We start from the raw sequence: 24,161 nt of genomic DNA, 5'->3' as shown, positions 1-24,161 counted from the left end.
TAATATCTGAATCTCTTTCTTGATTGATTCCTGTTTGTGTTGCTGGAGGTATGAATGTTCCTGAGTTGAATCCAGGATAACTCCGAGAAACAGCTTTTTCGTTTCTGGTTTGAAATTTGATTTTTTTTAGATTAGCCATCCTAGTTTCTCTAGGACTGACATGGTTGTCGTTAAATATTCTTCCATCTGTTGAGGGGAATCTGCTATGAGCAGGATGTCATCCAGGTAAGGGACTATAAGGATCTCCTTTTCTCTTAGGAAGGCCATCACCTCTGCCATTAGTTTGGTGAAGATTCTGGGAGCAGAAGAGAGACTGAATGGTAGGCACCTGAACTGGAAGTGTTGTATGCGATCTCCGTCTTTGATAGCAAATCTAAGGTATTGTTGATGGGAGGCGTAGATGGGGACCTGGTAGTAGGCACTTTTTAAAGGGAACCTGTCACCTGGATTTGGCGGGACTCCGGAGGACAGAGAATGAACTTCAATCCAATATAGCGGCCAGCATGCAGCCAGCGGGTAAGGAAAGGGTGAATCAAACACCCCAAAACCCCGCCCATATGACCCAAAACAGGTCCCGCCAAATTCAGGTGACAGGTTCCCTTTAAGTCTAGTGTGCTCATTACTGAGCCTTTTCGGATTAGAGGTATTACGGATTTGAGAGACTCCATTTTGAATTGTTTGTAGGTTACTCACTTGTTTAGGGGTTTGAGATTTATGATTGTCCGATATTCCCCACCTGGTTTCTTTATAGAGAACAGGCTTGAATAATGTCCCCTAAATCTTTGAGAGTGGGACACGGGGATAATGGCTCTTAACTTTAGAAGGTCCTGTATATCTTTTAGGAGTCTCTGATGAACTGTAGGTGACTGGGTCTAAGTCTAAGGCAAAATCTCGTGGGGGGGGGGGGGGGGGGGGGAGGTAACTGGCTGAATTCTATTCGGTACCCCTGTTCTACTGTACTTAAGATCCGTGAATTCTGGGTGATTTCTTGCCAGTCTTGTAGGAAGTACTGGAGTCTCCCACCCACTGTTCTTACATAGTTATTAAGGTTGAAGGAAGACTTTAACTCCATCTAGTTCAACCCATAGCCTAACCTAACATGCCCTAACATGTTGATCCAGAGGAAGGCAAAAAAAACCCATGTGGCAAAGAGTAAGCTCCACATTGGGGAAAAAAATTCCTTCCCGACTCCACATACGGCAATCAGACTAGTTCCCTGGATCAACGCCCTATCAAGGAATCTAGTGTATATACCCTGTAACATTATACTTTTCAAGAAAGGCATCCAGTCCCCTCTTAAATTTAAGTAATGAATCATTCATTACAACATCATACGGCAGAGAGTTCCATAGTCTCACTGCTCTTACAGTAAAGAATCCGCGTCTGTTATTATGCTTAAACCTTCTTTCCTCCAGACGTAGAGGATGCCCCCTTGTCCCTGTCTCAGGTCTATGATTAAAAAGATCATCAGAAAGGTCTTTGTACTGTCCCCTCATATATTTATACATTAAAATAAGATCACCCCTTAGTCTTCATTTCTCCAAACTAAACAGCCCCAAGTGTAATAACCTATCTTGGTATTGCAGACCCCCCAGTCCTCTAATAACCATGGTCGCTCTTCTCTGCACCCGCTCTAGTTCAGCTATGTCTTTCTTATACACCGGAGACCAGAACTGTGCACAGTATTCTAAGTGTGGTCGAACTAGTGACTTGTATAGAGGTAAAATTATGTTCTCCTCATGAGCATCTATGCCTCTTTTAATACATCCCATTATTTTATTTGCCTTTGTAGCAGCTGCCTGACACTGGCCACTGAATATGAGTTTGTCATCCACCCATACACCCAGGTCTTTTTCATTGACGGTTTTGCCCAGAGTTTTAGAATTAAGCACATAGTTATACATCTTATTACTTCTACCCAAGTGCATGACCTTATATTTATCCCCATTAAAGCTCATTTGCCATTTATCAGCCCAAGCTTCTAGTTTACATAAATCATCCTGTAATATAAAATTGTCCTCCCCTGTATTGCTTACCCTGCAGAGTTTAGTGTCATCTGCAAATATTGAAATTCTACTCTGAATGCCCCCTACAAGGTCATTAATAAATATGTTAAAAAGAAGAGGGCCCAATACTGACCCCTGTGGTACCCCACTGCTAACCGCGACCCAGTCCGAGTGTGCTCCATTAATAACCACCCTTTGTTTCCTATCCCTGAGCCAGCTCTCAACCCACTTACACATATTTTCCCCTATCCCCATTTTATGTATCAACCTTTTGTGTGGCACCGTATCAAAAGCTTTTGAAAAGTCCATATACACTACATCTACTGGGTTCCCTTGGTCCAGTCCGGAACTTACCTCCTCATAGAACCTGATCAAATTAGTCTGAGATGAACGGTCCCTAGTAAACCCGTGTTGATACTGGGTCATGAGGTTATTCCTCTTCACATACTCCAGTATAGCATCCCTTAGAATGCCCTCCAGGATTTTACCCACAGTAGAGGTTAAGCTTACTGGCCTAGAATTTCCGAGTTCAGTTTTTGTCCCCTTTTTGAATATTGGCACCACATTTGCTATACGCCAGTCCTGTGGTACAGAACCTGTTATTATGGACTCTTTAAAGATTAAAAATAATGGTCTATCAATGACTGTACTTAATTCTTGCAGTACTCGGGGGTGTATCCCATCCGGGCCCGGAGATTTGTCAATTTTAGTGATTTTTAGACGCCGCCGTACTTCCTGATGGGTTAAGCAGGTGACACTTAATGGGGAATTTTTGTTATCACTGATCATATTGTCTGCCATGGGATTTTCTTGTGTAAATACTGATGAAAAAAAGTCATTTAGCATATTGGCTTTTTCCTCATCCTCATCCACCATTTCCCCCAGACTATTTTTAAGGGGGCCAACACTATCATTTTTTAGTTTCTTACTATTTATGTAGTTAAAGAATATTTTGGGATTATTTTTACTCTCTCTAGCAAGGAGTCTCTCTGTCTCAATCTTTGCTGCCTTGATTTGCTTTTTACAGAATGTATTTAATTTTCTGTATTTATTTAGTGCCTCCTCACTACCTACTTCCTTTAATTCTCTAAATGCTTTCTTTTTGTCCCTTATTGCGCCCCTTACAGCTCTATTTAGCCATATTGGTTTCCTCCTATTTCTAGTATGTTTATTCCCATACAGTATATACTGTGCACAGGTCCTATCCAGGATGCTAATAAACGTCTCCCATTTTCTTTGTGTACTTATGTCTCAGGATATCGTCCCAGTTTATTGCACCAAGATCCTCTCTCATCCGTTGGAAATTTGCCCTCCTGAAGTTTAGTGTCCTTGTCACCCCTCTACTACACATCTTATTAAAGGAGACATGAAAACTTATTATTTTGTGATCACTATTCCCCAAGTGACCCCCAACCCTTATATTTGATATGCGGTCTGGCCTGTTGGTTAATATTAGGTCTAGCAGTGCCACCCTCCTTGTTGGGTCCTGAACCAGTTGTGAAAGGTAATTGTCTCTCATAGTTGTCAAAAACCGATTACCTTTACTGGAACTGCAGGTTTCTGTTCCCCAATCTATTTCAGGGTAGTTGAAGTCCCCCATAATAATGACTTCTCCTTGAGTCGCAGCTTCATCTATTTGCTTTACGAGGATATTCTCCATTGCTTCCATTATTTTTGGAGATTTGTAACAAACCCCTATCAGTAATTTTTATTATTTTTCCCCCCTCCCCTTATCTCCACCCACAGGGACTCTACATTTTCATTAAATTCACCTATATTATCACGCCGGATGGGTTTTAAGGACGATTTTACATACAGACACATCCCACCCCCTCGCTTATCTGTACGGTCATTTCTGAAAAGGCTATAGCCCTGCAAGTTAACAGCCCAGTCATGGCTCTCATCCAGCCATGTTTCAGATATCCCCACCATGTCATAATTATGCTCCAACAACATTAATTCTAATTCGTCCATTTTGTTGGCGAGGCTTCTGGCATTAGTATACATGCACTTGATGTTCCTCTCTGTACCTCTATTCTTTCTTAAATTATTAACTGTTCTAACCCCACCCCCCATGCCACCGCCACCCCCAACTTCCTTATTTGTGCCCAGGTCTCTATCTGCCCTATCTTCCCCTCCTATAAATTGAATACCCTCCCCCCCAATCCCTAGTTTAAACACTCCTCCAACCTTCTAGCCATTTTCTCCTCCAGCACAGCTGCACCTTCCCCATTGAGGTGCAGCCCGTCCCTAGCGTAGAGCCTGTAGCCCACTGAGAAGTCGGCCCAGTTCTGCAGGAACCCAAACCCCTCTTTCCTACACCAATTCTTGAGCCACTTATTAACCTCCCTAATCTCCCGTTGCCTCTCTGGCGTGGCACGTGGTGCAGGCAGTATTTCAGAAAATACCACGTTGGAGGTCCTTGCTTTCAGCTTGCAGCCTAATTCCCTGAAATCATCTTTAAGGACCTTCCACCTACCTCTAACTTTGTCATTTGTGCCAATGTGCACCATGACCGCTGGGTCCTCACCAGCCCCTCCCAGTAATCTGTCCACCCGATCAGCGATGTGTCGGACTCGAGAACCAAGTAGGCAGCACACCGTTCGACGATCCCTGTCTTTGTGACAGATTGCCCTATCTGTTCCCCTAATAATTGAGTCCCCCACTACCAGCACCTGTCTGGCCTGCCCTGCTCTCCTATTTCCCTCCTTACTGGAGCAGACACTCCTCCGGCTTCCAGAGGACATGCCTGGCTGCAGCAGTGCTACCCCTGTACTGGCACCCCCCTCATCTGCCAACTTAGCAAACTTATTGGGGTGTGCCAGATCAGGACTAGTCTCCCTGGCACTCTTCCCTCTACCCCGCTTTCTAACTGTCACCCAGCTTGCTACTTCACTGTCCTGCAGCTCCATCCTACCATCCCCCCCCCCTCATCTATCCCATTGAGCGTCGGCTCTGTGAGCAGAAGACTCCTCTCCATATTGTCTATGGATCTCAGTGTTGCCAGCTGCACATTTAGATCCAGAATCTGGGCTTCCAAATGCACAACGTGCTCACATCTCGCACAGCAGTATGCACCCTTGACCGGCTGATCAAGGACTGCATACATGTGGCAAGATGTGCACTGGATGGCATTAACAATAGTGGAGCACATTTCCTAATGGGGATTGCACCAGACAGAAACGTTAAATAAAAATAAATACAAAGTATTAATAAAACACAGACAGCAATTCCTCCCTTGGAAACTCCCTGATTCCAAAGTCACTGAATCACAAGTCACACTTACCGCCGTTCACACTTACACTCAGGGCACACTCAGCTCGCTCACACTTGCCAAGCTGAAGATTTATAGATTTTTTTTTTATCCCCTTCAGCAACAATCCACCTTGCTGTTCAATGCTCTACCAAAAAGGAGCACTGTTCTGGCGTCATTGTCTGTTGGATCTTGGTTTCTGGTCCTGGTAGGTACCTCTACCACCTTTTGGGTAGCTCCACCTTCCACCTTTCCCTTAATAGTCCTGTCGGGGATGGGAGCGAGTCCTACGAAAGGACGGCATGCTTTTCGGCTTCTCAGGGAAGCCCTTCTTTTTGTCTGCTTTCTCAAGCAGTTCGTCCAATACTGGACCAAATACATGGAGGCCGGAGAATGGTATTGAACAAAGTTTGTTCTTTGATTGCGTATCTCCGGACCATGACCTAAGCCACAGAGCCTGTCTTGCTGAATTGGATAAGGCATTCTTTCTTGCTACGAAACGGACAGATTCTGCCGAAGCGTCTGCCATAAAATCGGTCACCATCTTCAATAATGGTAATGATTTTAGAATCTCCTCTCTAGAAGTTTTATTCTTAATCTGGTCTTCTAGCTTCTCTACCCAATAGAGTCATTGATCTGGCCACCGAGGTAGCCGCAATATTAGCCTTCATGATGGCTGATGATGCCTCCCAGGCTTTTTTTGAGGAGATCCTCTGATCTTTTGTCCATAGGATCCTTGAGACTGGACGAATCTTCAAACGGCATGGCGGTTTTCTTTGATACCTTAGCCACTGGTATATACACTTTTGGCACGGATTCCCATACTTTTATTTCCTTTGGGTCGAATGGAAGTCGATATTTAAAATCCCTTGGGACTATGAGCTTTTTTCCGACGTCCTCCCATTCTTCCAGAATCATTTCCGTTATATGATGATTCACTGGAAACACTCTGTTCCTGCGAGCTCTAAGGCAACCAAACATTTCATCTTGGACTGTTAAGAGGTTCTGTTACGTCTTCCACCTTCATGGTGTCTCTGACAGCCTGCAGGAGCATGTCTGTGTTTTCGGAAGAAAACAGATACCTCTTCCTTTCTTCTGGGAGTATAGCTGAAGAACATTCACCTTCCGCGGAATCTGATACAGAGTGAGTAAGACTTCTCCCTCTACGGAGCTGAAATCTTGCTCCCATCCCTCTGCGTCTGTCCCTGATAGGGACAGGAAAAAACTGAAGGGTGGTAGTGGCGAGGGGCTATTTAACCTCTTCTGTGTTCCTGTCCCTATCAAGGATATTAAGGACAACCTCCTGGTGGTGCTGTCAGGAGGGACGTCCTGGAAAAATGACAATTTACAATGAAATGGAAATTATACATCAAAATATATATATATATACACACACACACACACACCGGTATTTAAAAAAAAATAAATGAAAATAAAAAGAATCAAAAAACAAAACAACCATCTGAAACCTTAATAGTGACATCACGGTGCAAATGTAAACCCTCGGGAAATCTAGTCTCCAGGTTAAATATCCAAAAGGCTTCTCGAGTCCACAACCACCTCTTAATATCTCTGCCACGTGGCGGTTCTCTCACCCCTTCAATGCTAAAAACCTGGATAGATGATAATTGTCTTTGATGATGAGTAATAAAATGTTTAGGAGCAGATGAGATGGAATATGTCTATTGGTAACTTTATTTCTATTGTACAGATTATTTAAGTGTTCATTAATGTGTATTTTCATTGTTTATGTGTGGGTTTTCTGCATTTTAAATTACCCTGTGGTTTTTATCCTATAGATTTGCCCACACTTAGTTATCAGATTGATGGGAAAATGTTTCCATCAGGTCTTGAGGAAGAACGTTAGCTTCTGTTCAAAACATGTCGCCATGTGTGTTTCCCTATTCCTTGCTTATGGCTGTGGAATTTTAATGTTTGAATTGGATTTTTTACTTTGCTAGAAGCTGGAATTTTCGCCTGTTGTTGATCTTCACGCTTGTCAGAACGTTATTCCTTGAACGCTGGACTTCATGATACGGTGAGCTGGCCATCTTTCCAATTGTTGTATATATTTTATATACCTGTGAATACTAAAACGGTGCTGTTGGGTAATGTAGTTCAGCCTCAGTCAACCTAACAGGGACTTAGACTTAATACCAGCACATCGAGAGAGTAAATATTTGCAGGACCCTGGAGCATCAGCAGTCAGTGGCCGCTAGACCGAGAGCCCTGAGAACTGCCTACTACCTGATGGCATCCGTGGCTCCTCTTTTGATTAGTCGGCCTGGCGAGATGTCACACTGCAAGGATGCTGACACACCAAGCCAGCTAATCAAATGAGAAGCCGACAGGTAAGAGGCCGTTCTCTGGGCTCTAGTCCAGCGGCTACTGACGCGACCCATTCACCGAGTCCTGCAAATCAATTTATAGCAAGGTATTGGCGGCTTCCATGTTCTGAGGCCTAATACATATGGATCCATAATTCAACCCTAATGTTCAGTTCCCAGTAACACTGTAAGCCTCCATCAGGGATTTTTTCGGCCATCTCACTTTTATAGGGCGGACTGCAGTGCTATTCATGAGGTAAAAAATACCTGGGTTCAAGTGGACCATATTAAAGTTAAAATGGTCCATGAGCAAGACAGATGCATCACAGTGTCCTTTGCAGAAATCTAAAAGAAATGTACGGTTTTACTTCACCAAAGTGCTGGACTACAAGATAATTACCAAGAGAAAATGTTGATAATCCAGTATGCACCCAAAAAAAACCCACGTCGGATCATCAGGTCAGCATTCACCAATCAGAGCCTCCATGCTGACCCTTTCCATCGAAAGTTCCTATAGTGGCCACGTGATCATCAGAAACAGACCATGGAGTAATAGAAGACGGCGGCCTGATCTAATCCCTCATGTGTATGGCTGGGTGAAGGAGCGTCACTTACCTGGGAAAGAAATGGCTCCACATTGCACAAGCCCAGCAGAGGCAGTGGGATGGGGCAATGTTCTGCTGGAAACCTTGGGTCCTGGCATTATGTATATGTTATACATGTGACAAAGTGGGACTCACTCACCTTCAGCCGTGGCCACAAAGTTATCAGGGACATTGAAGCACAGGGACAGTTTCCACTTATTCATGTTCCCGATGGCGAGGGAGAGTTCACGTAGTTTTGGCAGCCTAAATAAAATATACTGGAGTGCCCGCTCGGGCACGGTGCCCTCATTCGAATGCAACGACAGAGAATGCAAGTTCTGCAGCAAGACGATGCTGGTTAAGGGCAGGACCCCCGACAAGGACACTCTGCACAGAGATAGATGCGTCAGCTGCTGGAAGAGGGCGATCTCGGAGAATATGTCCTGATCCGTCACGTTGGAGCAGTCCGTTAAATGCAACTGCTGGAGATTAACGAGCGGCCGCAGTCCCTGGAGGATTTCCCCTTTCAAACAGGAGTCCATGGTGACCCTGGTCAGATCCGGCAAAGAGCTGGTCATCTTCTTGAACTGTTTCAGAGTCACCCTGGTCACCTCCACCGACGAGATTTTCCTACATTGAAGAGTGTCCCAAAACCGCGCATTAAAGATCCCTATGCTTTTGAAGACGATGGTGCTACGTTTCCATAAGGAGGGATGGTCCACGAGGGTCCGGAGATAGGAGCACGTGGCCCGTACTTTGGCCTTCTCCACTGGAGACAGGTACATGAATATGTGCAGGAGAACTTCCTGCGGCAGCTGCAACCACTGGATCGCTGGCATCATTGCCACAAAATGTTTAAAAATCAAATCTGCATTTTAGAAAAAAAAAAAAAAAAAAAGATTACATATTAGAATTTGGATACCCTACCTGCTGAATGCAGGTGCCCCTCCGAATTGTGGCTGTGCCTAGTACTGCAGCCCAGTCTGCTTCACTTCAATAGTCTGAGCCGCGGTACCATGTACAGCCATATCCAGGTGCATGGCGCTGTGACTGGGCAAAGAAAAAAATAAAAAGTATGAAGTAACTTGTGACCGCGTGAAAAACAAAACAACAAAAAAGCTCTTGAAAGAAAACTAAAAATTTGTTCATATCATCCCCATTTTTTTTTTTTTTTTTTAAAGTGGGTGGCACTTCACTGTAGTGACCGCCAATTTACTATGCTTTATACCAGGAAACGCAAATCTAAGCCGGTACATGGACACGCAGGAGATGCAAAACGCGAGTATACAATGCAGATCTAAGTAAAATGTGAGAGGAGAATCATTAGCTGAACTCACTCAGTCATCGGCTCTTGCTGGCTATGTTATACAACCGCCGCCTTTCTCCAAAACCATTTATAATATTTTTAAGTATCGGTAATAACCATGGTGGGATTGCATTCCCTACCCCCACTTTGATTTTTTTTCCCTTTTTTAAGTATACAGCAAAATGAATGTCATCATTCAAAACTACAAATCGGACTGGAGCAATGTTGTTAAAAAATTGCAAAAAAAAAAAAAAAATTAAATGTATGGCACTTTGAAGAAGAAAAAAAACCCAAACACAATAATGAAAACTGGTTGCCCAGTTAAAGTGGTTTTCAGGACAAGAGAGGCGCTGCCGACACGACATCTCCGGAATTGGCTGCTAGGGGGCGGATAGCTGACTTCTCTCTGTGATAGCGATACACATCATACCTGAGAACAGCGCTGGTTTGCTTGTATCAATGGCGTAAATTACACATCCTGCATTCAGGAGGGAAGCAGCCAAAATCATAAAGTGAGGAACCTGCAGACGAAAACGTAGCACATACTGTAACAAGTCTGTACAAATCCACTGCAAAACAAACTTAAAATGATTCCAGGTGGAAAAATAAAATATGATTGCACAAATCTGCACACCCCTATACTAATACTTTATTGAAGTCCCCTTTGCATTTATGACAATGTTCAGTCTCTCTGGCGAGATTTGCCCACTCTTGCTTGATTGATAAACTTTCAGAAATGAGATTCCTTTGCTGTGTTGTCAGCTGTTAACGGACCGTGGCTTTTTACTGTAAAATGCAACTAAGGAAACGTCAGGAAAAACCTCTGAGATCAGCAAAACTTTATATGGAGTTAATCAGAAACAGTGGAAATGAGGGCGGGTGGCCCGTGTCCCGAGGACTAAGTATCATGAGGGTAAATATGATCGGCTGTTCTGAATTCGACCACATCCCCAACTATAAGAGGGTGTTTACACTTATGCAATCACATTTTTTTTTTACCTTTGGGTTGGGGGGGGTTCTTCAACCTAAAAATGAATTCAGTGTGGATTTGTATAGCTTTTGGGCAACATTGAAAGGCAGAAAATGAGCTGAAGTTTCTCTTCTTGGTGTAAGGTTCTTTCACATGAAAACAACCTGCAATTTTAACTGAGGCATGTACACTTATGCATGTGTGTGTGGTGCATGTACATGATGCAGATATATACACACCTCTATGTCCTGCACTGCTCCCACCCATGTACATAGGTTACATATAATGGCTTCAATTACCAGACTTGAAGGGACACTCCGTTTCCGAATAAGCCGGGCGCCATCCGTCTCTTCCGGGTGTCAGGAGCCCGGTACAGCTGCTCTCTCTGCCTTTTGAAGCAGGGAAGCCTTTTCCCCTATTTTCTGCTTCCTCACACAGAGAGGCGCACGGCGGCGGACATTTTTGATGAGGGTAAAGCAGACCCTAGATAAAGCCCATATCTACCTTATTCGTTATTAGGGAAGCACATGAGTAAATACCGTGGGGTAGGGAGTGAGGACACGTTACGGTTTAGCCTAGTTTGTATCGCTGGTGGAAGGGAAACGGGATATCCAGACTGTTTTGCCCGCTTTCAATATGGCTGCCGGACGTGCTCTGGCGCCAAGGGTCGCGATGACGTGTTTCCGGAAGGGGCGGTTTCTTTCTGGCTGTGTCGTGATTCTGTGCTCGGCCAATACAAGGGCAGGAAAATACTGTTGGAACGGGGTGATATCGTCTGTTTGAAAGGAGCTGGCGGGAACGGTGAGTTGTGCAGAGTCCGGGCGAGGCGGTTCGGTGCCCGTGCGATGATTGGCAGGTGCAGGCGCAGCTGCTGCAGAATGAGCTGTCCTTAAAGGGCATTTACATAGGAAGTAAACGGAAATGGTTTATTATACCGATATGGTTGCCCCCACCTTTCCTGGGGTCACCAGCCTGTGCTGTTCCTCTGTCACTCCTCCTGGACATGTAGGACTGTATTGCATTACCTGCAGGCTCAGCGCCAGTGATATGTGGGCCCTTGGGGTGACATCCTGGGGCCCCTCTTTGCTTTATTGTCTTCTAAACGTATTTATTTTCCACTCCATCGAGTTGTAGGGGGGCTCGTTTTTCCGCAGGACGAGCTGTAGTTTCTATTACCTCCACTCTGGGGTCCGCACGTCTTTCTGATCCTTATTTTGGCAGTTTTCCAGAAAACAGCGATTCTGCCAGTTATTTTTATTTTTCACATTTACACTGTTGGATTCATTATGTCCCAAATTTATTACTATATTCAGTTGTGTTTTGGTGTTTCTTTTTGTCTTGTGATATCCCCAAATTCTCAAAATGAAATAATTTTGCCGATAAAGTTAAATGTGTTTTTTTTTCATCTTTAACCATTTAAATTTTTTTTTTTGAGCCAAAGTTACAAACTTGTCTTAAAACTAGATCTGGAAACCTTTATCCAGGCGGGCAATAGACATGTGCCCCCCCCACTACAGATGGGCAAAACACCCGGATGGTCGGGTACGACGGGTTAATCCGAACAGTTTGGCTTCCATAGCAGTACCCGGACCGCATTCACTTGAACCCCCCGGGGGGCCCGAACATCCAGTGTTTTCTGGGCTGTCATGTGCATGACAGCGCGGAAAGCACTGCTTCTGGTCGGCCGTGAAATCATCCCCTCCGGTCAGAGAACTGAGGCTCCCGCGCTGTCAAAAGAGAGTGTGAGCGCTGAGCTGTGATCTGAGGTATAAAGTTCAACTCCGGTCAGCTGATGGGACAACTGCTCCCATCATCTGAAACCTGCTGCTGCTAATAACAGTGAGAGCAGGAGTGGCAGACTTGAGTATTCATTAGCCAGCTCCTGCACTGTAAATAAATAATTTAGGAAAAAAAGCGGTGTGGGTTCCCCTGTATTTTTGTCAGGCTACTTTCACACATCAGGTTTTCGCTGTCAGGCTCAATCCAGCTAAATGTCAAAAAAACGGATCCGGCGAATGTTGCCACTGGATTTGTTTTTTTCCCATAGACTTAGTGCCGTATGACATTGCGTTTCGTCCAGTTTTCGCCGGATCCGGCAAATCTGCCTTTTCTGGAAAAAACGTCCATAGCAACGTTTTTTTGTCTCCAGCGCTTCCGTCTGTTTGCTAGAATGAAAGCCTATGGGAGCCGGAAGGTGCCGGATCTGGAAAATGACGGATTCCGGCGCCGGATTCCGTTTTTTTTAAACTGAGCATGCTCCAAATTTTTCTTATCCAATTATCTGGATATGTTAGTCGGATCCGTCAAAAAAACAGATTCGTCCCATCAGTTTTTCACAATCTGCGCCGGATCCGTTTTTTCCAACATTCGCCAGATTGTGCCTGATGCAAAAAACCTGATGTGTGAAAGTAGCCTTAACCAGCCAGGCAAAACTCATAGCTGGGGGCTGCAACCCTCAGCTGTCAGCTTCAGCAAAGCTAGTTATCAAGTATAGAGGGGTCCCCGCGCCATATTTTTTAATTATTTAAATAAAAAAACAAAACGGCATAGGGTCCCCTCATTTTTGACAACCAGCCTTGCTAAAGTAGACCGCTGGGGGCTGATATTCTCAGGCTGGTGAGGGGCTATGGATATTGACCCCCCCCCCCCAGCCTAAAAATAGCAGCCTGCAGCTGCCCAGAAAAGGCACATCTATTAGATGCTTCAATTCTGGCGCTTTGGCCGACTCTTCCCACTTGCCCTGTAGCGGTGGCAAATGGGGTTAATATTTGACAATGTTGGCTCTGACAGGATGATGTGGGATATTAGGGGTAGTAGTCTGGTGGCTCTGGCTGTCGGGATGATGTGAGATATTAGTTGTAGTAGTCCGGTAGCTCTGGCTGACGGCATGATGTGAGATATTAGGGCTCCTACTCACTTGTGAGCAACTCGGATGAGTCTCGCATGTTTAAAACCCGGCTCTGCAACCGGCACTCAGATCGGAGCGTGCGGCCGCATAGTGTATATACACTGTGTTCCAAATTATTATGCACAAAGAGTTTATGAGTGATAAGGTTAGAATTTTTTTGTTTGTCATTTAAACTGATTGATGGTGATGTGTGTCAGGACTCTTTATATCACTGAAAGCAATTGCAGATACCTGTGCAAATTAGTTTGGCAGGTGTGTCCAAATAAAGGCAAGACTACTTAAGAAGGCTGTTCCACATTATTAAGCAGCCTACATTTTTTGCCAAAATGGGAAAGAAAAAGGATGTGTCGGCTGCTGAGAAGCAACAAATTGTGGAGTATTTAGGACAAGGCATGACTACAATCAACATTGCCAAGACACTTCATCGTGATCATCGCACAATAAAGAAGTATATAGCTGATTCCCAGCACACATGTGTGCGTGCTGATAAGGAAAAATTGAGGACTCTTTCCAACAGGCAATTGCGTAAGGTTAAATGAGCAGCTACAAAAATGCCTTGTCATAGCAGCAGACAAGTTTTTGAAGCTGCTGGTGCCTCCAATGTCCCCAGAACAACAAGATGCAGGGTCCTTCAGAGGTTTGCAGCTGTGCATAAGCCATCCTGTCGACCACCTCTATCCACAGCAACAAGCAGAAACGGCTCCAGTGGGCCAAACGATACATGAAGACTGACTTCCAAACTGTTTTGTTCACCGATGAGTGCCGTGCAAAGCTCGATGGTCCAGATGGATGGAGTGGAGGATGGACACCCCATGAAAACACGGCTAAGGCGCCAACAAGGAGGAGGTGGAGTAATGTTTTGGGCTGGAATCATGGGGAGAGAGATTGTCGGCCCCTTTATGATCCCTGAAGGGGTAAAGATGAACTCCATAATCTATGTGGAGCTTCTAAAATAACACTTCTTGCCATGGTTCAAGAGGAAGAACCGTGCTTTCCGCAGCAAGATCATTTTCATGCATGATAATGCACCGTCTCATGCTGCAAAAAACACATCTGCATCTCTGGCTGCTATGGGCATAAAAGAGGACAAACTTATGGTGTGGCCACCATCTTCCCCTGGCCTCAACCCCATTGAGAACCTCTGGAGCATCATCAAAAGGAGTGTCTATGATGGCGGGAGGCAGTTCACAGCTAAGCAACAGCTCTGGGAGGGTATTCTGTCCACATGCAAAACAATTGAAGCAGAAACCATCCAAAAACTGACAAATTCAATGGACAAGAGAGTTCAGAAGCTTCTTTCCAACAAGGGGTCCTATGTGCAAATGTAACATCACCTAGAATAAAGTTTTCACTTGAAAACTGTTTGATTTAATTTTGTAATAAGCTGATAATGCTTATAACTTCACAAATGACCATTTTTGGTTCAAAATAAAAAAAAAAGGTTGAAAACTCTGCTGTGCATAATAATTTGGAACATGCATTTTGAGTGTTTATTTTTTTTTTTTAAATATACTGTTTTCATAGATAGTTTGTTCCAAAACATTGCAATTATACTAGAATAGTAGATGACTGGAAAATAACAATGACTGCAATTCAGATAGGTAATTTAGAGAAAATATGAGGAAATATTATTTGCATAATATTTTGGAACACAGTGTGTGTATATATGTATGTGTGTGTGTATATATGTATGTGTGTGTGTATATATATATATATATATATATATATATATATATATATATATATATATATATATATATATATATATTCTCATTCTAATTTGCTGTACCTAACTGTTATTTACTATGCCCGGGCATTGCCGGGCTCTTCAGCTAGTTGTAAATAAAGACAGCGCAAGAATAAAGTTCTTTATTAGAAATAAAACAAAATACAGTTTTCCTTTTTTATTTAAAAATAACAAACACAGTTAAACTCACCAAACACCTATTCCACATAAGCCCTCATTCTTCTGTAATAAAGCTAAAATAAAAAAGCAACAATATCCCTCACCTCTCCGTCATTCTGTCCCATGCCGTAATCCATGTCTGGGGGAGAAATAATTATCAACCTGGATGGTGGCAAGATGCGACCATCCGGCTGAGAACCACTGGTGACTGAACTGCTGCGAACGCAGCCTCCATGACTGGCCGTGACGTCATCGAGGTTACCTCTGGTCACTGAGGCTGCGTTCCCAGCTGGGCTGAACTGCCGTGACCTCGGTGAGATCCCCGCTAGCACAGTGAGGAAAACTCTGTTCTCATGACTAATGGAAGATGAAAGAAAAAAGGGAGGGGGGGAATGTGATGGACCTCAAGGATTTTCTATGACAGCCGGATTTTCCTATGTCCGATTATGCGATCGCCATTATTCAGTAAATAATCACACAAAAAAAGTGTGCCAGCTGTTTCAATTAGTTCTTTCTTTTCTGACAAGATATACATGTCAGGAGAGAGAAATGATGTCCCCCGAGACTCCCTCCTTAGGACTTTCACCATCCCCTGGTCATTCCTGATCCGTCCTCCAATCCGGTGTCATCTTCCTGGAAAAAAATGGCCGGCGCATGCCCGCCGAGACCTGCTAGCCTTTACCCGGCAACAATAGGAAATTTTTCCTATTGGTTCCTTTTGATCACTGTGATAGACCCGATCACAGTGATCAAAATAGTAAATGAAACCACCCCTTTGTTTCCCCCACTTAGTTAGGTCAAAATGATAACATATATGTTTTAAAATTTGTTGGGGTTGGGTTTTTTCAAAAGTAAAAAAAAATATATAGCAGCTAATGTTTAGCTAGTTTGCATCAGGTACTGTGGAATGCACGGAGTATCGCAGATCCCCACATGATTTGGGGTGTCTAACAGCCACAAAAGATGCGGGGCAGGGACTCAAACATGTTACTCGAGCACCCACGATATTTGGTGCATACCCGAGTTCCCGTTGCAAACTGAAGTAGCGAGCACTTGGGCTCAACACTAATGTCGACATATTCAATATGACAATGTAATGTTATCAAATTCTGTGAAGCACCTGTGGGTTCAAAATGCTCACTATACCCCTGGATAATATCCTTGAGGGGTCTGGTTTCCAAAATGGTGTCACTTGTGGGGGATTGCCACTGTTAGACAAATCAAGGGCTCTCCAAGCGCAACAAGGCATCCGCCAATTGTTCCAGGAAATTTAACATCCAAAAAGTCAAATGGCGCTCCTTCCCTTCCAAGCCCTGCCATGTGCCCAAACAGTAGATTTCCACCACAAATAAGGTATCGGCGTAATCATGAAAAAATGCACAAAAATTGTTGTCCATTTTCTCTTGTTCGCCTTGTGAAAATAAAAAAAGTTTGGCTCTACATTCATTTTTTTTTTGTGTGAAAAAAAATCAAATGTTAATTTCTTGCTTCCACATTGCTTCAATTCCTGTGAAGCACCTGAAGGGTTAATAAACTTCTTGAATGTGGTTTTGAGCACCTTGAGGGGTGCAGTTTTTAGCATGGTGTCACTTTTGGACATTTTCTGTCATGTAGACCCCTCAAAGTCACTTCAAATGTGAGATGGTCCCTAAAAAAAAATGGTTTTGTAAATTTTGTTACAAAAATGAAAGATTGCTGGTCAACTTTTAACTCTTCTAACACGCTAACAACAAAACAAAATACCATATTTTCCAGCATATACACTGTGTTCCAAATTATTATGCAAATTGGATTTCAGTGTCGTAAAGATTTAATTGTTTTGTTTTTCAAATAAACTCGTGGTTGGCATTGTGTCTCAGGGCTCAATGGATCACTGAAATCAATCTGAAACATGTGATAATTAGTTTTCCAGGTGATTCTAATTAAAGGAAAACTACTTAAAAATGATGTTCCACATTATTAAGCAGGTCACAGGTTTCAAGCAATATCGGAAATAAAAAGGATCTCTCTGCTGCCGAAAAGCATCAAATAGTGCAATGCCTTGGTCAAGGGATGAAAACAATAGATATTTCCCGAAAACTTAAGCGTGATCATCATACTGTGAAGAGATTTGTGGCTGAATCTGAGCACAGACGTGTTCGTGCTGATAAAGGCAGAATGAGGAAGGTTTTTGCCAGTCAAGTTAATTGGATTAACAGAGCAGCTGTTAAAAAGCCATTACAAACCAGCAAACAGGTATTTGAAGCTGCTGGTGCCTTTGGAGTCCCTGGAACTTCAAGGTGTAGGATCCTTCAAAGGCTTGCTGTGGTGCATAGACCTACTATTCGGCCACCCCTTAACAGTGTTCACAAGCAGAAACGGTTGCAGTGGGCCCAGACATACATGAAGACTAATTTTCCAACAGTCTTGTTTACTGATGAGTGTCGAGCAACTGTGGATGGTCCAGAAGGATGGAGTAGTGGATGGCCACCATGTCCCAACAAGGCTGCGACGTCAGCAAGGAGTGGAGGAGTCATGTTTTGGGCCGGAATCATGGGGAAACAGCTGGTAGGGCCCTTTAAGGTTCCTAAAGGTGTGAAAATAACCTCTGCAAAGTACATAAAGTTTCTGACTGACAACTTTCTTCCATGGTTTAAAAAGGAGAAACGTGCCTTCAGGAACAAAATCATCTTCATGCATGACAACGCACCATCTGATGCTGCAAAGAATACCTCTGAGTCATTGGCTGCTATGGGAATAAAAGGAGATAAACTCATGGTGTGGCCACCATCTTCCCCTGACCTCAACCCTATAGAGAACCTTTGGAGTATCATCAAGCAAAAGATCTATGAGGGTGGGAGGCAGTTCACACCAAAACAGCAGCTCTGGGAGGCTATTCCGACTTCATGCAAAGAAATACAAGCAGAAACTCTCCAAAAACTCACAAGTTCAATGGATGCAAGAATTGTGAAGGTGACATCAAAGAAGGGTTCCTGTGTTAACATGTAACTTGGCCTGTTAGGATGTTTTGGAGTTAAATAGCTTTTTTGTTCAGTGAATGTGACCTCCTAATGCTGCAAATTCCACAAATGAGCATTTTCAGTTATTTAAAACATATCAAATGTTTAGAAATTCTACTGTGCCTAATAATTTGGAACAGTGCATTTTGAGTTTTTATTCATTTTGGAGATTATACTGTTATCATTGGGAGGTTTCTCAATAAAATTCAATGTATAATCTAACGGGTGATGACTTTTATTAGACTAACTGTCATTTGCCCCGACCTTTTAGGAAAATCTGAGAAAAATGTAATTTGCATAATACTTTGGAACATAGTGTAAGATGACTTTTAAACCCCTAAAAATCTTCTCAAAAGTCGGGGGTCATCTTATACGCCGGGTGTCGTCTTATACGGCGGGTGCGGAGTTCTGCGGTTGCCGCATATGGTGCAGGGAGCGGTCCCTATGACGACGTGCCTCACCGGGGAGGTGTAATCATAAGTGAATCAAGCCTGCTCTTGTATCCTATTGCCGCCTCCTTTCACCTGTCTGGCCCACCCTTCTTTGCCGCTCAAATCTCGTGAGGATGGAAGTGAAGTGGCTCCTTCTCTTTCACCCGTCTTGCCCGCCTGCGAGTTTGCACTTCGAAGGTCTGTTATGTAGTGGGAGTGTCAGGGGAGTGTCAGTCTCTGGGAGCTGCAGCCGCTCCTTGGCTCTGCAGCTCCGTGCTATGATTGGCTGCCAGGTTGCAATTGGCCTGACGCTGATTGGTGCATCAGGACAGCGTGGGACAGGCTTAGAAGGTGGAAGGTGTGCATTCAGGAGCGCGCTCAGTCAGTGCCTCAGCTTCTTGAACTCTATACTGTAACCAGAGCTCGCCCCCGGGATATGATTGTGTCCCTGGGAAAGAGCCTAAGGGCTCCTTCTCACTTGTGCGAGACTCGGATGAGTCTCGCACGGCAATACCCCGACGCTGCTGCCGGCACAGAGGAGCGGAGTATGTGGCTACATGTATTCCTATGCGGCCGCTCGCTCCGATCTGAGTGCCGGGTGCAGAGCTGGGTTTTAACCATGCGAGACTCATCCGAGTTGCTCGCAAGTGAGAAGGAGCCCTAATAGGGAGGAAGGGAGGACAGCGGCCAGGGCCTCTCATCACGGCAGGTTCTGCACCCACAGTGTGAGGGGTCGACAGGGGAGTGGAGGCATGTGTAGAGGGCTGCTGCACTCCTCACTGCACACAGGGACATGCAGAGTGACAGTCTGCAGAGCATTTCTTCTCTACTTGTGCATGTATCTGCAAAGCATCACTTACCCACCTGTGCAGGTATCTGCTGAGCATCACTTCCCTACCTGCGCAGGTATCTGCAGAGCATCACTTACCCACCTGTGCAGGTATCTGCAGAGCATCACTTAGCCACCTGTGCAGGTATCTGCAGAGCATCACTTAGCCACCTGTGCAGGTATCTGCAGAGCATCACTTAGCCACCTGTGCAGGTATCTGCAGAGCATCACTTAGCCACCTGTGCAGGTATCTGCAGAGCATCACTTAGCCACCTGTGCAGGTATCTGCAGAGCATCACTTACCCACCTGTGCAGGTATCTGCAGAGCATCACTTACCCACCTGTGCAGGTATCTGCAGAGCATCACTTACCCACCTGTGCAGGTATCTGCAGAGCATCACTTACCCACCTGTGCAGGTATCTGCAGAGCATCACTTACCCACCTGTGCAGGTATCTGCAGAGCATCACTTACCCACCTGTGCAGGTATCTGCAGAGCATCACTTACCCACCTGTGCAGGTATCTGCAGAGCATCACTTACCCACCTGTGCAGGTATCTGCAGAGCATCACTTACCCACCTGCGCAGGTATCGGCAGAGGTAATAGAATATAAGGGCGGGCTTGATTCACTTACACCTGCCCAGCGAGGCATCTCGTCATCGGGACCGCTCAGCACACGCTGTATAAGATGACCCCCGACTTATACGGCAAGTATATCCCAAACTCTATATTTTAAATGTAAAAGTTGGGGGTCGTCTTATACTCTGGAAAATACGGTAGTTTCCAAAATTGTGCTGATGTAAAATAGACATGTGGGAAATGTTATGTATTAACTATTTTGTGTGACATATCTCTGTGATTTAAAGGTAAGGTACCGCGTTTGTAGATTATTAATAAATCACTGTAATGTAGCATAACATGCTGCTATAACCAAGTTTTAAATGCATGTGAAACAGATTTCGTGTGTTATGTGTTTAAAGAAGGAACTGGGGGCTGACATCTTGGTTTTGCAGCAGTAGCAGGGCACTAACAGTGTCATTTTACAGCACCCCATGGACATAGGAGATAATAGACCGGCGAGGACCCTATCTATAACATTGGAGAGGCGTTAGCAGTGAACTGGGCACGCCTCTGTGGGCTGCACAACTCACTGCTGTAGGTGTGACTAGCAGCCATTTTATTATAGCCCAGTGCTCTCTGCCCAGCTCCACTTACTCTCTATCACAGGAGCTCCATTCACTCCATTAAGCTGCATTCACAGCCTGCAGAGAGAGGTGACACCTGACACCTCTCTCTGCCATACACAATGTATCTCTCCCCTCCCTCCACAATGCCTGGCCATTCACTGCAGACCTGGAGCTCCTTCTTATCTTACTGAGGGATGAGTCACAGACAGCTCTGCACAGACAATGCTGCTCCATACACACCACATAAACTAACTGTGCTTCTGATGCAGTAACTGCTGGTGATAGCAGATCACAGGGCAGTCACACACAAAATGGCTCTGCCCTGTGATGCTGCTCTTCATTCTGCCCCAGGGATATTAGACCACCCAAAAGGGGAGGGAAATGGTGATGTCAGCAGTTACTGCCCCAATATTCCAGCTAAGGCTACGTTCACATTTGCGGTCAGCGCCGCAGCGTCGGGCGCCGCAGCGGCGCCGCATGCGTCATGCGCCCCTATGTTTAACATGGGGGCGCATGGACATGCGTCGCACTTGCGTTTTGCACCGCATGCGTCACTGCGGCGCCCGCGTCCGGGCGCAGAGGACGCAGCAAGTTGCATTTTTGCTGCGTCCAAAATCAATGAAAAAAAGGACGCATGCAGCGCAAAACGCAGCGTTGTGCATGCGTTTTGCTGCGTTTTTGTTTGCGTTGTGCGCTGCGGCGCCGACGCTGCGGCGCACAACGCAAATGTGAACGTAGCCTAACAGTAAAGCTGGTAAGTCTTACTATAGCTGCTTGAGGTCTAAAACGGAAAATGCTCCCCCTAGTGGTCAATATATATATTTGTAAGAAAATATATAATATTTTTCATATAGAAATGTTTGCAAACAGTGCAAACATTGCATTAATACATTTTATTTACTATTTTAAGCTTAATTTCACAAAAAAACAAACTACAGGAAAACTGGTGGCACCTTCCCTTTAAGGGCATAAGAATTAAAAGTTTGAAACTTGCTAAATTTTCACCAAAATTGTGTTGTTGTTTTTTTCACAAATAAACACAAGTCGTATCGAAGAAATGTCACCAATATTGTGAAGTACAATATGTCACAGAAAAACATTTGGAAAGGCACCCTGCGTCTGAGCTGTGACTGACAATGAAGACTGCGCAGGCCCCAGGCAGGCACGCACAGCGCAGGCGCCGGATTTAAGAAGAAACACCGCGAAGGGGGCGGCGACCATCGCCCCTGAAGAGAAGAGTGACGGCAGTTGGGAGATTCATAGAGGACGATTCGGACCGCCTCCAGATACAATATCTGGTATTTGTGGCCAATTTTTAAAACGCTTTATTGAGGTAATAAATGAATCAAAAACTAAAAGAGCCACCTTGTTAGACTGCAGCATTACTGCTGCACAAGGTGGCTCTTTTAGTTTATAACGGCTGGAGGGGGGTGACAGTGGCCCTTTAAGGTCAAAATTGGCTCGGTGACTAAGGGGTTAAATACTTACTACTGTTATTCCTTTTACATTTTGTTCCAGCTTCTCTGTTGTCCCATTTTATATTTTTATTAAGGTAGCATATGAGGAATTTTATAGTTGAGGGTCTTACCCCATATTTGATAAATTTTTGACCCTTTCATCACATTGGGTGTTTTGTGGGTTTTTACTGCATCTTTTTATTTTTTTATTTTATTTTATTGAGTTTGAGACATACAGTGGGTACGGAAAGTATTCAGACCCCTTTAAATTTTTCACTTTTTTTTTTCCATTTCAGTCATTTGGTAAATTCAAAAAAGTAAATTTTTTTCTCAATAATGTACACTCTGCACCCCATCTTGACTGAAAAAAAAAAAACAGAAATGTAGTAAATGTTTGAAAATTTAATATAAAAGAACAACTTAAATTTCACATGGTCATAAGTATTCAGACCCTTTCTCAGTACTGAGTAGAAGCCCCCTTTTGAGCTAGTACAGCCATGAGTCTTGGGAATGATGCAACAAGTTTTTCACACCTGCATTTGGGGATCCTCTGCCATTCTTCCTTGCAGATCCTCTCCAGTTCCGTCAGGTTGGATGGTGAACATTGGTGGACAACCATTTTCAGATCTCTCCAGAGATGCTCAATTGGGCTTAGGTCAGGGCTCTGGCTGGGCCGGTCAAGCATGGTCACAGCATTTGGCCAAGTCTGAGGTCCAGAGCACTCTGGTAGAGGTTTTCATTCAGGAAATTTCTGTACTTGGCCGCATTCACGTTTCTTTCAATGGCAACCAGTCGTCCTGTCCCTGCAGCTCAAAATCACCCCCATAGCATGATGCTGCCACCACCATGTTTCACTTTTAGGATTGTATTGGACAGGTGATGAGCAGTGCCTGGTTTTCTCCACACATACCGCTTAGAATTATCACCAAAAAGGTCTATCTTTGTCTCATCAGACCAGAGAATCTTATTTCTCATGGTCTGGAAGTCCTTCATGTGTTTTTTTAGCAAACTGTGCGGGCTTTCATATGTCTTGCACTGAGGAGAGGTTTCCGTTGGGCCACTCTGCTATAAAGGCCCGACTGGTGGAGGGCTGCAGTGATAGTTGACGTTGTGGAACTTTCTCCCATTTCCCTACTGCATCTCTGGAGCTTAGCAACAGTAAACTTGGGGTTCTTCTTTACCTCTATCTCCAAGGCTCTTCTCCCACTATTGCTCAGTTTTGCTGGGCAGCCAGGTCTAGGAAGACTTCTGGTGGTCCCAAACTTATTCCATTTAAGGATTATGGAGGCCACTGTGCTCTTAAGAACCTTGAGAACGGCAGAAATTCTGTTGTAACCTTGGCCAGATCAGTGCCTTGCCACAATTCTGTCTCTGAGCTCCTTGGCCAGTTCCTCATGATTCTCATTTGGTCTGACATGCACTGTGAGATGTGAGGTCTTATATAGACAGGTGTGTGCCTTTCCAAATCAAGTCCTATCAGTTTAATTAAAGGGAATCTGTCGCCCCCAAAATCGTATATGAGCTGCGGCCACCAGCATCGGGGGCTTATCTACAGCATTCTGTAATGCTGTAGATAAGCACCCGATGTAACATGAAAGATGAGAAATAAAGGTTAGATTATACTCACCCAGGGGCGGTCCCGCTGCGGTCCTGGTCCGATGGGTGTCGCAGTCCTGTGCAGCGCCTCCTTTCTTCATACGATGACATTCTCTTCTTGTCTTCTTGCCGCGGCTCCGGCACAGGCGTACTTTGTCTGCCCTGTCGAGGGCAGAGCAAAGTACTGCAGTGTGCAGGTGCCGGGCCTCTCTGACCTTTCCCGGCGCCTGCGCACTGCAGTACTTAGCTCTGCCCTTAACAGGGCAGACAAAGTATGCCTGCGCCCGAGCCGCGGCAAGGAAAGAAGAGCACGTCACCGTATGAAGATAGGAGGCGCTGCACCGGACAAGTACAATTACCGTTTTGCTTTTTTTCAGACTATCATACCTATGTTGGGTTAAT

At 44.6% G+C, this 24,161-nt stretch overlaps 2 protein-coding genes across 13 annotated transcripts in view; one reads left to right on the top strand and one right to left on the bottom strand.

Moving 5' to 3' along the window:
• LOC143777279 (uncharacterized) overlaps window positions 1-11,031 on the bottom strand; it is a 50,457-nt gene extending 39,426 nt beyond the window's left edge. The window contains exons 1-3 of one of the 3 annotated variants that reach the window (XM_077267302.1): window positions 10,986-11,031; window positions 9,907-9,997; window positions 8,331-9,038 (exon numbers count right to left, since the gene is read on the bottom strand). In XM_077267302.1, the coding sequence (XP_077123417.1) occupies window positions 8,331-9,038; window positions 9,907-9,985 (787 nt within the window). In that variant the 5' untranslated portion in view covers window positions 9,986-9,997; window positions 10,986-11,031. Of the gene's footprint in view, window positions 1-8,330; window positions 9,039-9,906; window positions 9,998-10,685 lie in introns of all 3 variants that reach the window. The other 2 variants (XM_077267301.1, XM_077267300.1) reach the window with 2 other exon arrangements.
• The window catches only part of MIS18BP1 (MIS18 binding protein 1), a 138,385-nt gene continuing 125,197 nt past the window's right edge, over window positions 10,974-24,161 (top strand). For 8 of the 10 annotated variants that reach the window (XM_077267297.1, XM_077267296.1, XM_077267295.1 and 5 more), the window contains exon 1: window positions 11,113-11,247. Coding sequence is in view for 2 of the 10 variants with exons in the window: in XM_077267299.1 (XP_077123414.1) it covers window positions 10,974-11,247 (274 nt within the window). In the remaining 8 variants the exon portion in view is untranslated. Of the gene's footprint in view, window positions 11,248-24,161 lie in introns of all 10 variants that reach the window. The other 2 variants (XM_077267299.1, XM_077267298.1) reach the window with 1 other exon arrangement.

Source organism: Ranitomeya variabilis, chromosome 1 (genome assembly GCF_051348905.1).
Source record: "Ranitomeya variabilis isolate aRanVar5 chromosome 1, aRanVar5.hap1, whole genome shotgun sequence".
NCBI classification, from domain to species: domain Eukaryota; kingdom Metazoa; phylum Chordata; class Amphibia; order Anura; family Dendrobatidae; genus Ranitomeya; species Ranitomeya variabilis.
Note: the sequence above shows the minus strand (reverse complement) of the source record. Positions and strands in the feature narration are given on the sequence as shown.